Source organism: Pipra filicauda, unplaced genomic scaffold (genome assembly GCF_003945595.2).
Source record: "Pipra filicauda isolate LSUMZ 115617 unplaced genomic scaffold, ASM394559v2 scaffold138_size1969278_pilon, whole genome shotgun sequence".
NCBI classification, from domain to species: Eukaryota; Metazoa; Chordata; class Aves; order Passeriformes; family Pipridae; genus Pipra; species Pipra filicauda.
In genome coordinates this window covers 231327-247861 of record NW_024103862.1, presented here as the reverse complement: position 1 = coordinate 247861, position 16535 = coordinate 231327, and the positions used below count along the sequence as shown (strand labels likewise).

The 16535-nt window shown below is 38.5% G+C and overlaps 1 protein-coding gene across 1 annotated transcript; it reads left to right on the top strand.

Moving 5' to 3' along the window:
* The first annotated feature begins 57 nt into the window (after positions 1-57).
* Positions 58-15530, top strand: GGH (gamma-glutamyl hydrolase). The gene is made up of 9 exons (XM_027748214.2): positions 58-238; positions 1106-1220; positions 2596-2646; positions 5556-5640; positions 8673-8811; positions 9690-9796; positions 9895-9985; positions 11257-11394; positions 13548-15530. The coding sequence occupies exons 1-9, from the start codon at positions 106-108 to the stop codon at positions 13667-13669; spliced, it is 981 nt and encodes a 326-aa protein (XP_027604015.1). The 5' UTR covers positions 58-105; the 3' UTR covers positions 13670-15530.
* Positions 15531-16535: the final 1005 nt, after the last annotated feature.

The following is a 16535-nucleotide window of genomic DNA, read 5'->3' as shown; positions in this document are numbered from 1 at the left end:
GCATTTCCCAGGGAGCCGCGGGGGGCGGTGCGCGGCGGGGGGCCGGGCCGGGCTGGGAGCGCAGCCCGGAGCCGCTGGGTCCGGTTGGCCGTGGGCGACGTGGCCATGGGGCGCTTCGCAGGGCTCCGTCTGGGTCCGGCTGCCACCCTTCTTCTCCTCCTCCTGGCCGTGCTGCGCTGCGCCCCCGCCTTCGTGCTGCGGGAGCGCTCGGCGGAGCGCAACGACAAACCCATCATCGGTAAGGGGCGGCCGCTCCCCGGGCATCCCCGGCCGCGCCGGGCTGCCTCGCAGCCGCCTCGGGGGTGCCGGGGGAGGGAAGCGCTGCCGGTTTCTGGGTGGAGTGAAATGTCTCCCCGAGCGTAGGTTTGGTTGGAGCTGTTGCAAGCAGCGTTAACGCTATACGTCTTTCTCTAAAAAAACCTTAAAACAACGATAGGCTATTTAAGGAGTTATGGTGCTAGGCAGGGAAGCCGAGTCTTCGTCAGGTTATCTGTGTTTATGCGGTACCTTGTGACGGGGCACCGTAATTGATGCCTCTTTGTCTCCGTGCCTGTAATTCCTCCGGGCAGTAAATATATCGCTGCAACCTGTCATATAGGAAATGGGAGTTTAATTAATTAATTAATAAGACCACAAGCCTTATGAGGAGCGACTGAGAGAGCTGGGGTTGTTTAGCTCGGAGAAGAGGAGCCTCGGAGGTGACCTTATCACTCTCTACAATTGCCTAAAATGAGGTGGTAGCCAGATGGGGGTCGGTCTCTTCTCTCAGGCAGCTAGAGACAGGACAGGAGGGCACAGTCTTCAGCTGCACGGGAGGGGTTCGGCTGGACGTTAGGAAGAATTTTTCCGCAGAAAGGGTGATTAGTCATTGGAGTGGAACTGCCCAGGGAGGTGGTGGAGTCACTGTCCCTGGAAGTGTTTGAAGAAAAACTGGACATGGCACTTAGTGCCATGGTCTAGTTGACAGTGTGGAGTTTGATCAAAGGTTGAACTTGATGATCTCCGAGGTCTTTTCCAACCTAACTGATTCGCTGGTTCTGTGATTCTTCTTTCAGTGTGTAATGTTTGAAATATGTATAGTGCTAATTTTCTTTTGACCTTTCAGGGATATTGGCACAGGAATGCCACTTTGGTGAGTTCCAGGGCTTTGGAAGATCTTATATTGCAGCTTCATATGTGAAATTTGTGGAATCTGCTGGTGCCCGAGCTGTACCAATAAGGTAGATTTTTTAATATCCTTAGGAGTGGATAATAATTGTGTTATATAAGGGTACCACTTAAGAAACATAGGAGGCAGTTGTGCTGCTTTTCTGGGTGTTTATTGCTCCTCAAAGACTATTTGGAGATGTTAGAGTTTTCAGGGAGTCTTTAGAAATCAGAATAAAAGCAGAGTGGACGTGTACATTTTAATATTTCTTATGTTAATAGTCTTTTTTTGGAAAGTACTAATTTTTTTTACCTGTAAAATTCCCCTTTGTAGTTTGTATCTGTGGTTTTTGAAGTTAGCTGTTTTAAGTCTTCTGTTTAGTGCCTACAAACACACATAAATATCTAGATACATAGATACTACTATCTTTTGTCACATTCTATAGCCATAGAATTCAAGGAATCAAAGAAGGCTATCAGTACTCCTTTAAGAAACCAAAGTCCTGTTCTGTTCAAACTACGGGTTACTAACTCCATGTGTTGTATTTTGGGTTTTGGGTAAAAAGTAGCAGACTAAGTAACATAACTGACTGTACTTCATAGCCAGCAGCTAGCTATAAAATATTAAGTGCACTGAAATCAAATGATAAAATTATAATTATCAGAACTTAAAAACGATATTAATACATCTGCAGAAAATCTACACAGTCCAATAAGAGCACCAGTTAAGTGCCTGAATTAGAAGCCAACATTCCTCACGTAGCTAGTGGGACTTTCAGAATGTTTGTTGACCAGAAGCTTCATCCATAAGTGGATGCTTCTAATTGTGGCAATTGAGTTAGATGCAGCAAAGCTGGACACTTTACTTTTACCCAGCGTATCAGTTCTTCAGAAATGTAGCCATCTGTGCTATGTGGTTTTGGCTGGAGTAATATTAATTCTCTTCAGAGTAGCTGATATGGGGCGGTGTTTTGGAGCTGTGCTGAACACAGGGTTGATAATATAGAGATTGTTTTATTATCACTGAGCAGTGTTTACCCAAAACCAAGCCCTTTTCTGCTTTTTATACTGCCACGCTGGCAAGGAGGCTGGGGGTGCATGGGTGTGACCCAGGATTTGCAGCTCTGCCCTTCTTGGAGTCAGCTGGAAACCGGAGTTGCCAGTCTGCAGGAAATAATAACCATACCATTCCTGTAAAGGGTAAATTTTTTGAGTGTCTGCAAAAGGGTCTCAGAGTACCTAATCCTGAACTGTACCTGACAGGGCCCTATTTTCAGTCTTATGGACTGAGCTGTTTCAAGCGAAATGATTAATTTGAACTGGGTCTATTCTATTCTGTTTAAAGCATGCTTTCTACGTATTTTCTATGTCTGTTCAATAACAATTATATTTTTGTGGTTAAATATGTGTATTTCATATGTATTCTATAATTATTTTTTGGTGTTTCAGATTAAATCTTACAGATGAAGAATATAGTAGAATATTCCACTCTATTAACGGGTGAGTTTTGAGCACTGATTTTCTGTTGCAAAACATGATAGTTCCATTTTTGAGCTCTGCTGTATTCCCAAGAACACTGTCTTCCTACTCTATAAAGAGGTTGTGTTGGGCACTGCAGATGTGAAAATATATTCTAAGAGAGAGAGCGCATTATTTCATCCAGTATTGATGTGCTTCCTTTCCTTCCTTGAGGAACACAACAGATAATCTGCAACAGTGCCAGGGCTCATCTTGGCATTCTCCTGTGCTAGTCTGCAGGCAGGCAGAAGTGGCATCATAGTTATTAGCAATTTTTCGAGTGAAATATCCCACTTCCTCTTTGTTAATTTTTCTCTCCTCCTCATTTGAGCTGTCACCTTAATTTTGATGTTTAGTAGCACTTGCTTGGTATTTTGTCTGTGTTCCTACCCTTTCCTTAACAGACTTTATTGTGGGCTTAGCAAAGTCAAAACCTTTTATGGTTTTTTAGCCTTGTGCTAAAAGTGCACTTTAGAAGACTAAGATCAGCTGATGCTGCACTCCACAGCCCTGATTGTATATGAGGCCATAGCATGTGATTGGGCTACTTGTAGTCATGAGGTGAGCATCTTAAAACCGTGGATATTTTTGTTAAACTTATGCATATGCTTGAGTGTTAATCAGCATGTGTAGAATTTCCAGAATTTTAGCCTTTGGCTGTCCTTAGAGAGCACTGTCCTCATGTACCACAGCATACCCTGTGCACTAAACCCCTGGGTGTTTGCAGTCTTGTGATATATAACCAAGTATTAGACAGTGACACTTTGTCCCCTGTGGCTAATCATGTTGGAGACAAAATTAATAATTTCATCCCTTTCTCATGGCTACCAGCTTCTCTTTGGTTACCAAAAGGTCTTTTCACTAACAGAGTCTTCCATTCTTTCTACCTCATCACCTACCTCGATGCAGAAGAGGGTGTTAGGCAAGTAGATCCAGTTCCCATGTCCTTCTGTTTTTGCAGTGACTGTCAGTTGAGTTTGTGCTATGTAGGTGAGTAAGGATGTTCTATGTTTCTTCTTGTAGCCCTCCACTGTTACCTAATGGCTTCCACAGTATAGCTGTGTGTATAAATAACAAATAAGATCTCTGGAGGGAATTACTTCTCTTTTTATGGAAACTTAGAATAAGAAGGAGATACAATGATCTTTCATGTTGCTTCTTTGCAGTTGGAAATTTCATATTATTAAATGCTACCTTCTTAAGATCACGAAATTTGCTATAGTAGAGACATAATTTTATGAATATAGCAAAGTACACTTGAGGTAGCCTTTGAAATGCTCAGTGTACCTCATCAGCTCTAACCAGTTAGAGATACTGGACTACATGTAGTTGCATTTCAATCTGCTTATGACAATGTCATAAGCCATTATCATTGCTACTTAATGGGTTATTTCCTTTTTGTATTAGCAAAAATGGCAATCATTTTTCCTAATTAGTATTGACCAGTTTTTGGTTTGAACAAAAGGAATAGGTGGAGTGAATTTTTCACCACTTCCAGGTAAGGCTCACCTTATTTGTTTAATTAGATCTCTGAAGAAATCTATAATCTAGCCTGTTTTAAAAATACCTTCAACTGTACTAATTTTCAGTGTTGACAATGGCAAGTAATCTGATTTATATTTTTGTGAATACTTCTTTTCCACCAAACACTTGGTGGCTTTTGCATGATCCTGTGCATTATTCACCTTAAAATAAACCTGGTCACAACGGTTTAAAAGCACTGTTGCTCTGCAAAGGCTTGGGATCACTTGAGATGTTAGTTGATTCTAACTGCTTGTTAGTATCTCATTGATACAGGTTGCCATTTTTAGAGCACAGAAATGCTGAGGAAATCCTTCAGCCATTTTGGTAAAAAATCAACAACTAGTGGATGTGGCTTGAGTAAATCTGAGGTTCTGCAGCAGTGGGATGAAGAGCACTCACACATCCAGTTCTGTTCTGTGGGCACTGTTGCAGATACAGCCAGCAGAGGCTTCTTTTATTTTATGTTACTGTTTTGATGGTATTTTATTACTTTCTGTGTCATCATGTGTACATGTCGTATCTCTGCTAGACTGCACTGAATCTTTTTTTGTGGTGTTTGGGTTTGGGAATCCACACAGGGAATTGCTTCTGATGATTATTTTTTGTGGTGGAAAAGGCTTGTGCACTATTTTTTTGAAACTGTTTCTGAGATTGCTTGGTCTTCAACTATATAGAATCCTGTGTGACCAAAGGTTATGGCCAAATTTACTTTTTTTTCTTTTTAATAGGAACTTTTTGATCTGTATTATCTGCAATAAGAAGATCACTCTACCAGGGCCACAGTTCTTTAATGAAACTGAACAGGATGAATTAAGATTTGGGCCAGAATTTTAAAGGGTAGTAAGAGCCAGCTAAGAGTCAGGACAGGACTTGACAGAGAAATGGCATACAACCTTTTTGTATACCAGCTGAAATTTGTATGTTTTATGTATTTTCTGTTTATTCTCTTCTATATGTTGCAGTAGGCTTGGTCACTACTTTGTGGTAATAACCATTCTTCAATGGAAGAACAGTAAGATTTAGGATATGATTCAGTTAAAGACTAAACACCTAAACTTAGCTATCTGCGTGTGCACTAGCTGTCCAAAGTCACACAGTTAATGGAATGCTAGTCAGTGGAGCTGACAAGGCTGTTCAACCTACCTACCTGCCAGTATCTGCTCTAGAAAACCTGTTTGAATCTCCAGTGACTTTCCTGACTAGATCCCTGCTGTCCATAATGGAAGCATAGATGCCTGTCTATAGACTTCTGAAACCTAGACCTGAATCGTACCCTTAAAACTGCTATCAGACATTTCTCTGTGTATGTTGTCTGCATTCTGGTTTTATCACTGTTGCTAATCGTATTCTTGGATGTTGCCTTTCAGGGTACTTTTTCCAGGAGGTGGTGTGGATCTTAAGACTTCAGAATATGCGAGGGTTGCTAAGATATTTTACCACAAGGCGTTAGAGGTAATTACTGAGGAACAGTCTGTTCTTGTTATTGTCACTGTTCAGAGATCAAAATGACAGGTTCATATTTTTCAGTTTTGCGCTGGCATCCAATGTGTTAACTGTAAGCCTGAAAATAGGTAGCTCACTTCTTGCTTCTGCATTAAAAAAAAAGTCATTTAGCAGCTTAAGATTCAGACTTCTGACACCCTCTTCTGCTCAGAAGGAATTCTGGAGTGACTCTCAAATAAACCAATTTGCAATAACATAACACTAAGGCCTCCCTTAATGTATATGTTACAGCAAGTGAAACACCTTTATTCTACCTTATCTCTAAGTAGATTTAAATATATCTTTGGAAGTGCAGATGAGGGATCTGCATTAGCACCTTATACCACTTTACCTATTTCTTTGCATTGGTAACTTTAATATAGCAGATTTTTAAAGTAAACACTAGCTTAATATATAGCATACAAAAGTAGTGGGAAGAGTACTTGAGAGGTTGTATTAGTTATCTCTAAATGTTTATATGATCATTAGCTTTATTAAGAAAAGATTTGAATTTCTGAGAAAACCGTTTCTTTTAAAGAACATCAGGAAGACTCCAAATCCTTATTAAAAGTTTAATTCTCTTAGAGCAGAAGAGTTTCAGATACAAAGCACACATTTTGAGGTAAAACTTGCTTTGTGGAAAGGCATGGAGATGCACTGAGCTTTATATACAATCCCTGTGATTTGTTAAGAATCTCCTGTATTCAAATTGAATAAAAACATACATTTTCTTCCTTTTTCCCTCTTTACCAGCTTTATTTTATTTTCAGCTAACACTGATTAAAATTGTCACAAAAACCATACTTTGGAAAACTTTGCACAGTTCTAAAGGCAGTTATTAGTAGTGCTTAAACTGTTACTGTGGTAGAAGTGTTCATTGGCAGTGAGGGATTCCTCTTCTACCCTTGCTGCCAACTTTCCAACAGCAAGCAAGCAAAGCACAGACGGTGGCAGTCACAGGACCAGTCACTGATACAACTCAGTAATTAAGTTCCCATCTCTTCAGTCCCCATGACACCAATGTTTTTATTCTTTTGTCTTTGTTCATGGTGGTTGTTAGTCTGTTACCTTAAACCTGAGTCTTGCAAGGACTGTCTCACTTTTATGTGAGACAGTTAATCTCATTTGTCTCTTTGGAACTGCTCACTGTGTGAACTGCAGCCTGTGTCTTGGTATTTAGTACTGGGGCAAGGGTTTCTCGTGGTTTATTGCACTATTATGAAATTCTGTTTGCATTTCACAATGATAACTGAATTGCCTATGTCATTTTATGGTCAGAGAGGCAGATTCATTAGCTGATGTGTGTACTACCAGTGAATGAAAGGCAGGAAATAATTTTCAGTTCATCATAGGTAACCCTTATTAACAAACCAGGGTTTTTCTTTTTCTTTGCTGTTTGTTGATTTTGTGTTTTGATTTTCATCTTTCAAGATTTAATTAATGCTATAAAATATTGGTAGTTTTACTAAGCTAAGGTAAGCTAGGACTGAATTTTATGTTTTCCTGAAGCATATGTCAGGTCCTTTTCATTTGCCAGTGTTCACAACGAGAAATTACTTTGATCTGGCTCTGCTGTAATATGAATAGAGGATGAAAAATGCTAATCTCCAATCAAGTCAATAGAATTTTACTAACTAGGCAAAAGCCTAAATGAAATACTGTTTTCCAGCTTTTAAATTAGTTTTTAAAATGTGATGTCTTGGGTGTTGTTTAATACATGCTTAGCCTCCATACTATTGTTCATTTAAAAAAAAATCTTTATGTGTTATTAGTAATTGCTTTTAAACTGTAGTTTATTGTTTGCCTTCAGTGGTTTTAGTCCTCACTTGCAACTCCACTGTCTGTGTTTCACGTAAGTCCTGTGCCTAGCTGTGCGTGGCAGGTGGTCACGAAGACTGCAGTACTATTAGCCTTCCTTCTCTATGTTTTCCATGTCTTGCTCTGAGAAGTACTTCTCTGGGCTTTTATTACCATACTGTCAGAAATGCAATAGGGTAACACTTTTATTCTAAGCCTGTCATTTCAGCTTTCTCAAAAATGGCTTTGAACAGCAGCTCTCTGGGGGCGAGGAGGGGGTGTGTGTGTGTGTGTATGTGTTCTGGTATGCATAACTTTAAAATGTATAGAATCAAGTTAAGAAAGACTACTCAGATTTCACAAAAACAGGAGTTCTGAAACATGTCGCAGTCTCTAACATGTGCTTACTATCAGGTATAAACCATATAAAAATGCAGATTTCCACTGCATGTATGCAGTGTGCTTAGTTAAGTGACAGGAAAAACTAGTTGTATTCTCTTTTTCTTTCTTTTTCTCCTTTTTGCTTTTTTTTATCCTTGTTTTCACACTAATCTGCCAATTTTTGTGCTTTTCAAAATGATTACCCCTTTTTAGTGTTGCTTAAACTCACATTTTCTCTTTCTGGAACACAGGTCCAAACCTGCTAGTTAACCAAATTTAGAAGTATGTCACTTAAGACTGTAGCTATGTTAGTAGTAGAATTCATGTTTTCCTAATACAGGTGGGTGGGCATGAGCCTGTGGATGTTGCAAAAGTCCCTTGCTATGTGATCATAGCATGCTTCATATAAAAGTCTGAATTGTAATGGATAGGCTTTTTCTCAAAATAGTGACGGACTCATTTGTGTTCCTTCTAATGACTGTCCTTTTTATGGAAATGTTGCCATTTTGTGGTTTCTCTTTAGGCTTCTCTCAACATTACTTATTCGTAGAACAGAACAGCAAATCAGTATTAACATTAGGCTTTTGCTGCTTCAACACACGTGTATATTATCCCTTAGTGTTCATATTTTGGGAGAAAAACTAAGGGAATCTGTGCTTATTTCGATAGGATTATTATAATTCCTCTAGTAGCAATTTGTACTACTGTAGTAGTTATACTTCTCACCTACACAAAAGAAAGTGAAAAGAGTAGGAAGTTCTTGTCAGTCTTTTTTCTGTAAACTTTCATTACTTTTTCCTTATGTTGTTACTTTTATTTTGAAGGCTAATGATAACGGAGATTATTTCCCAGTATGGGGAACATGTCTTGGACACGAAGAGCTTACGTATCTCACAAGTGGCGAAGTTTTACTTGTTAATACGAAGACAAATGGTTTTTCACTCCCTCTGAACTTTACCTCAGGTGAAAAATTCATTACATCTCATGTCTGAGTTTTGCTGAGAGGTGGTATATTTTCATGAAAAATATTCAGGGGTAAATGTTCGGGAGGTTTCTGATGATTGTCTTGTTAAATTCTTTGTTATTAAGTTACCTTGATGATTTTTAGAAAGTCAGCGCAACTCTGTCACTTCTAAAGCAGAGATATGAGCACAAGCCATTTGAAACCAACAGCAGCCAGCAAAAACCACAGTTGTGGCTCTTTGAGTCATTTGATAATTTGGACCTACAAAAATAATGTCCATTTAGGGCCCTTTTTGTTGCCAGGTTGAACAAAATTCACAGGTTCAGAACGTATCAAACTAGGAGAGAAGGTGATTTTAAATTTTTCAAATCACATCTTTCCTAATGATGAATGTTAGCATTACTGTCTCATTTGAACAGTACTGAAATCAGAGAGATCTCTTAAGACAGAGCTGTGGCACTCAGCAACACTTGTAAAATGTAGCCTCTGTGGATACTTTACCCTTTACTTTATGAGTAGTCCATCTGCAGATCATGTAGCATTCACAAATTCTGTCATTTGTGCTCATTGTGAGTGGAAATGAGCATCAAATAATGATGCTTATTTTAGTGAGAACTTAGGTGGCAAAGTTGGATCCTCTCTGAGTCAAGACAGCGGTAACAGCATATTGGAAATCTGTTGTAGTTATTTCACTGATTTTTCTTGCAACGTATTCTAAAATAATAAAGCTTTACTACCAAAAAAGTTTTATTTTAATGCAGCGTTTTATTTTAATGCAGCATTTTATTAATTGTCTTCTGTTCAGTATATTACTCCATTTGATAGCAGTTTGGATAATGGACAATATCCTTTTTTCATTTTTTTTTCTTTGTAATAGCTGCAAAAGACAGTAGGTTGTTCAGGAATTTCCCTGATGATGTATTACACGCATTTGCTACTGAGCCATTGACATCAAACTTCCATATGTGGAGCCTCTCCATGGAGGTATTTGATCTTTTTATTTCCTGCATACAAACACATTTGTTTTGTTAAAACTAGAAATAAATGAGCAAATAACACCTTTCCTCCCTTCTTTATCACAGAATTTCACAAATAATGAGAAGCTTCGTAATTTCTATAATGTTCTGACCACTAACACCGATGATGAAGTGGAGTTTATATCTACCATGGAAGGTAGGGAAATTAATTTGCTTTGGAAACTGTGACTGTAAAAAACTAGTTCTTTAGAGGTGTTGTGGCATTGATGTTAATTCATGTTGCAAGTTGTTAGAATAGCAGGATGAGCATCAGCTCTGTCAGTGCTCTGGCTTTGAGGAGCGTACTCTGTTTGCTGGGATATTTTGTCTTTTGAGTACATAACTGTGAGCCTAATTACTTCTCTCACTTGCTGTTCCCCTTCCAAATATGCTATTACATTTTAGCACTGGCATATTTGAGTGCTGTGATGTGAACTGCACAGCCCTTGTCCTGTAGTAGTTTAATGCCTCTGCAGTGCAGTGTGCCTCTGCTGCGCCTTGCTTTCCATCTGTCTGCTTAGGCTTGCCTTCCCTAGATGCTCTTTATCTGTTTACTGTATGGGAAGAGCAATTCAGGCTGCTGAGGGAATAGCAACATCCCTCATTACTTTAGTGGTAATACTGGTAATTGCACTCCTCCAAAAGCCTTTTGCATTACTTGCCTTATGTTGTCTGTTTTGCACTAGGCTTGCTCAGCTCAAGAAACAATTTAGCTCTTCAGGGAGTGCTTTATCTTGATCAGTGCATCACTAACAGCCCTACAGTAAGGCCCAACTGTCACCAATGGGATTCTTCTGTGTGGCATACTGGCTGTCCTCCAAAAGAGAAGAATAGCACTTTGATCAGCAAACCTGATTAGGCTAATGACAGGCATCATCCCTGCCTGCAAGCAGTTTATCACAGAGCAGTCATCAGCTGCTGTGCTGCTGTTCTCTGTAAGAAAGTTAAGGAGTGACTCCCCAGCATGGATCAAGCCTGGCCAGAGCAGATGGGAGCTGCCCCTTGATTGACTGGGCCTTCAAGGAGATACTAAGTCTTGGATCTCTCCCATGGAACTGGCATCCTGTGTGGCTGTGAATATTGAATGTTGAGTGATGCTGGCAGCATATAGGAAGCTTTGAGACTGATACACTTGTATTATGATTTTTTAGTGTGTATATATATATTAATTCTGAAACGAATAATCAAAAAAGTGATATACAAATATTTTCTTGCATGGAATGAGACGCTCCTTTTACAACATCCATTTATTTTCCTTCAGTTCTACTGTGATTTTAACAGCATTTCAACTTGTTGTTTAAGCTTTTGTGAAACTGTTGATAAGTGAGGCATATTTGTAGCTCATCCTTTGAATTTCTTTTGCAGTAAGATTAAGCACATAATTCTTAAGGGATATACCTTGCTTACGTGTTTTGTGTTTTGTTGTAGCATACAAATACCCAATTTATAGCCTGCAGTGGCATCCAGAGAAAAATCCTTTTGAGTGGAAGAATTCTCCAGGCATTCCACATTCCCCATCCGCTGTAAGAGCAGCATATTATATGGCTGATTTCTTCGTTAATGAAGGTAAAAAGTTTATTATCTATAAATGTGGGGGGCAGAGTGAAGCATTAGTGAAAATCTTCGAAGACAGCAGACTTCTTTTTCAGCTGTCAAAGTTCAGTACCTCATACAGCTTTCTGAGAAGATGACTGCAAGCTTTATAGGCTTATAAAAAACCAAGGGATACTAGAAATAGAATGGCTTAGTGAAAGCGACATCAAAAGGCCAAGCATTCCACAAACTCTTTTCAGTAGGCTGGCTCTAAAACATTGTGCTGTGACTTTCTGCCATTTCAAAATATCACTGTAACATTTTGACCTCCCTTTCACAAAGACAATAAAACAAAAAAAGTACTCCATTCATAATTCCAGAGGTTTCTTCCGTTCCAAACTGGCTTATAGTCATTCAATATCTTCTCAATTTTGCTTGCAAAAATGCATGTCATTAGGATTATAAATACTACTTGGCCAGTATATAGATGTGTCAAAGGGGTGCAATATAGTGCCCAACAGTAGTAGACTATAGACAGCACAAAAAGTTTTTTAATTTTACAGAGGCACTAATTTGTTTGTTTATACCTTAAGAATCTGAACGTAATTAGTGCATAACACTTTGATATTTTATGACACTTCTTGTCTATTTGCTATAAATAAACAGAATATAAATACAGGAGTATTTGAAGGAATCAAACTTTATTCCTTTATTTATCCCTATGAAACCATTCTACTATTTATGAAATTGTCTTACCTGATTGATTGGCACTATGAAGAACATAATCTTTAAGCTAATCGAGTTTGGTCTCTAGACTTGATCTCTAATCAAAAGAGTCACCTAATTGGAGAAAGTAGACAGTAATTTAAAGAAATACAACTTATGCTGACCTAGTCATTGAGAGTGTAGAAATAAAAGTTGCACTTCGTACAAATTCAGGGCACTTTTCTGCATAAAGTAGTCCTCTTTGTGAAAAGGTAGCACAACCATGTAGAATTCCTTATCAGTATCTGTAAGCTTCCTGTGTTTTAGGAATTTTGATAGGATTCTTATGACCAGGCTGAACTGGGGCTCTGAGCAGCCTGGTCTAGTGGAAGGTGTCTTTGCCCATGGCAGGGGGGTTGGAACTAGGTGACCTTTAAGGTCCCTTCTAGCACACACTGTTCTATGATTCTATGAGATGGTGGACTAAGACAAAAATAGCAGGGGAAAAAAGGAGAAAATACAGTATGAGTCTTTTTCCTTTTGTAGTTTAATACTACAATGCAGTGTGTTTTCTGGTTTTGCTCACTACTCTCCCTAGTATCTCTTTGCACACTGTATTACCAATAGAAGTAAGCTTGCTCAGGCCATTATTGAAGTAAGTGTGGCAAAACAAGTGCCAACTCTGCTTGTAAGTCCTGTTAAGACACAGTGCGAGTTCTGTTGTATATGTTTACACATATACATATGTGGCACTCTGCTTGTGCATAGTGCCACACTATGTCACTAGCTTTTGGATCTGTTGACCTTCAATTCTATAGAACAAACTTGCTTCAGCCAACTGTATGTGTCTACCCCCCATCTCATCTACCAAATTAAAAGTTATTATTCATTAGCTTCTCAATCTGTTGGGAAGGTAAAGAAGAATAAGCTGCTCATACTAAGTACTTCGTATCATAACTTTGTGATGAGTAATTGATGTTTTTGGCTGATGAAAGGTTGAGTGTCTTCCTTAACTTTGAAAATAAGCCATAGGGTAAAAAATGTAAACTATTCTCAGCTGGCAAAAATACACTCATCTGTGACAAATTAATAACTAAACCATTTTGCTGAAATACTATTTTTGTATCCATCCATCATTAACTTTAACTTGTGTGGGGTTGCCAGTGTGATACTTTCAGTAGGTTGATACTCTGATGCATTTATTTCAGTGTTACAAGTGTAGTAATACTGGTATTTCTGGTATATACTGCCGATATTTCCTGGATACCTATTTCTGTACAGTCTTGGCTTTAGATTTTCCCTCTCCAGTAATAAACTAGGCTATAACTAGCTTTCTGAAGATATTTCTTCACAGTTCTTCACATAGAAGTTACTGTAATTCCATTTGCTGTTATGCTACACAAAATAACTTAGTTTACCAAGATAGATATTGTTGAGGAGGATGACAGTAGAGTGATCTGTACTTTTACAATGTTTTACAGCCCGGAAGAGCCTGCACCATTTCCCCAGTGAAGATGAGGAAACAAAAGAATTGATTTATAATTATGCTCCAGTTTACACAGGAACATTTTCTGCATTTCAGCAAACCTATTTTTTTGATTGAGTATCTTGTCAAAGGTGCAGTGTATCTTGTCAAAGGTGCAGTGTTGTTATTTATAAATGAAATTATTTGCCGGCATTGTGTAATTAAGCTGATATATTGACAGAAAGCCAGAACAGTTTTCTTTTACAATGATTTATTCTGCACTGTTGGAACATTAATATAAAAATTTACATTCAATACCATAATAATCGTCTTGGATCACACCTTAAGACAAGCTGCAGAAAAGTGCGTTTTTCTTTCCAGGGAAGAGGACTTGATTATGCTTATAAACTTTGAAGTAATCACCTTTAGTTTAAGGAAAAGCTTTCATATATTTTAAAATATGAGAGTTATCTTTGTAAAATGTTGTGAACTGTGATAGCACTAGACACTTAGATGTATTGCTTAGTAAAATCCTGTCCTTTTCAAATGATTTAACAAATGAGACTCTTGGATTTGTTATAAATAAGTGTATGCAACCAATTTCTTGCCAGGGATCTTTTGTCATTTCAAAAATGGAGTAAGGAGGCATGATAGCAAAAAGATGTTTTTGCCTAAGAAGCACATTATATCCAATCTGTGAAACTGTTTCTCCTGTACATTCAGTATTGTTTGGAGTCCTTATACCTTGTAAGGCCTTCTTAAATATGAGGATGCAGTGTAAAGTCAGCATTGCAAACATCAAATAAAATAAGTAGGTTTGGAGGTCATAGTTAAGTGCTGATTCCACTTTCAATTCAGTTCTATATATCCTCCAAGAATATGTCTGGGAGTTGAGAGTAAATGTCAGATGTGAGATCAGACATTCATTGTTTTGTATTTAAAAGAATGTAAACCTAATTTTTTCTCTAAAGAGTCTGACTTTTCCCGTAGCTGGATAGAATTTTCAGTTGGAGTCAAGAGGTAGTTTCCTATTAACTTGGTAAAGACAATAGTTTCTTTCTGTCTTGTTGGGTAGCTCAGTGCAGCTAGAATTCAAACAAAAGATGAATGTATGTGAGAAACCTCTTAAAAGCAACGTAATGTGATAATAGCAGTTGCATGCAATGCACTGATACCTTTTTTCTTTACCTTGCTTCACGCTTAGCGAAAATTTTGTTCAGTGGTTTTGTGTGGTGTCCAAAAACGAACTGAGACAATCTTCTATAGCGCAGCTTCAAAATTGTTGTTAACATCAGTAGGGATTTGGAGTTTATGAAAAATTCAGGTTTATACCTCAGCTCTGTTTTGTAGAACCTTGTATTCTCAGGTACCGTATCTGAATAAATCTGGTAAGTTTCTCAGGTTTTTCAAGTAAGACACTCTCTAACTTATTCTTTATCATGAAGCAACTGCATAAGAGAATGTGAAATACGTCAGATAAAAAAAACCAAACCTGTAAGGGAACTTTAGCTATGTCTACCGGAAAAATACTTCCAGGTAGTTACAAGCTTAAATGTGTGATATTACAGCTTATTTTTACATTTTTCAGATCAGCCATCTTCAGGAAATTAGCTGACTCCTGAGTAGAACCAAGTGTAAAAAGAGGGTTACACTCTACAGTTGCATATAAATGTAGCAGCTACGATACTTACAAACCAAGTCCATTCTTCTACTTCTTGTTCAGGCTGAGTTCTTTGGAATAGCTCAAAGAATTTGCCTAAGTAAGGAGGGCAGCTTTTAGCCTTAAAATCAGGGATCAATCTTGCAAGTGAAATCTCTGCCAACAGCAATGGTAGTAATTAGTTCCTAAGTGTGTAACTATAAGTAACATTTTGTGTAATATGGTGAGAGCAGTTTATATATTATGAATACATATGTGTCTTTCCTTTATCTTATAAATCCCTACTTGATGATATGCATGATTTTTCTATGATACATGAAATAAACTTTTATTCCAGCACGTGTGTACTTTTTTCTCTTCTAGATGCCATGGATAAAGCATTAATAGTCATTGTCTTTTTGTTTCCATCTATGTTAGTCACAAATCAGGAGGTTACTGTACAGGTTACAAACTGTGTCTGCTTGCTATGGTTTACAGCAAGCCAGGGTCAGGATAAGTGAGATCCGTGGCCGGGCACAGACATACCCACAGCGCAGCTCAGGCTGGGACCCATGCCCAGGGCCTGAGCTTAAATGTGGCTGCTGAGCCAAGGGGCAGGAGCTTTCAACAAGGCCACCCACAACTCATTGTCATACAGCCTTTTCACAGCAGGCTCATCCCAGGAGCAAGAGTGTCAGAGCTTGCTTGTGCCATGGGCAGCCAAACCCCTATGAAGGCGGGAAGAGGCTGCAGCACTGGTGGGGCTCTCAGGGCTCTGAAAGCCATAAGCAAAGAAACTGCTGTCTGCAGTGTTCAGTGAAATGGAAACTTCTGTCTGTTGCTTATAATACATGGTATCTTCTATCATGTTCTCCAGTCAGAAGCAACCTATAGGAACCCAGAATGAGCTAGCAGTCACCCAATAGAGGGTTTAAAATTTTGTTTTAAAGGAGTTTCATTAGACCTTCTCTCTGCTTTGAGTGATGTATAATATGGTTTTTCATTGCTCAGATAGAAATTCTAATGTTTTTACAATTAAAGCTAGAGAGAGAGAAGAAGAGGAGCCTGTGGCCATACTCTCAGCTTATTGAGAGTCTGGCTTATGAGCCTAATCAACTTGCTTGCTGCTGTGTGGGAAAAACATCCATTGATCGGCAAGGTAACCCCATGTGTCTTGCAGATTATGTTAAATCATTTTTAAGAAGGAAAAGTTTGAAATGGTTTCCTCTGAAGTATTCTGCTTTTCCCACTAGATGGCCTACAAGAACCAGTATTTTATGCAATTCTGTAATCGGTGTGGTGGTGTCTAAAATTGAGTAAGACATTTACTGTACTGTGGTATGTAGTTGTGTACCAGGGTATTTG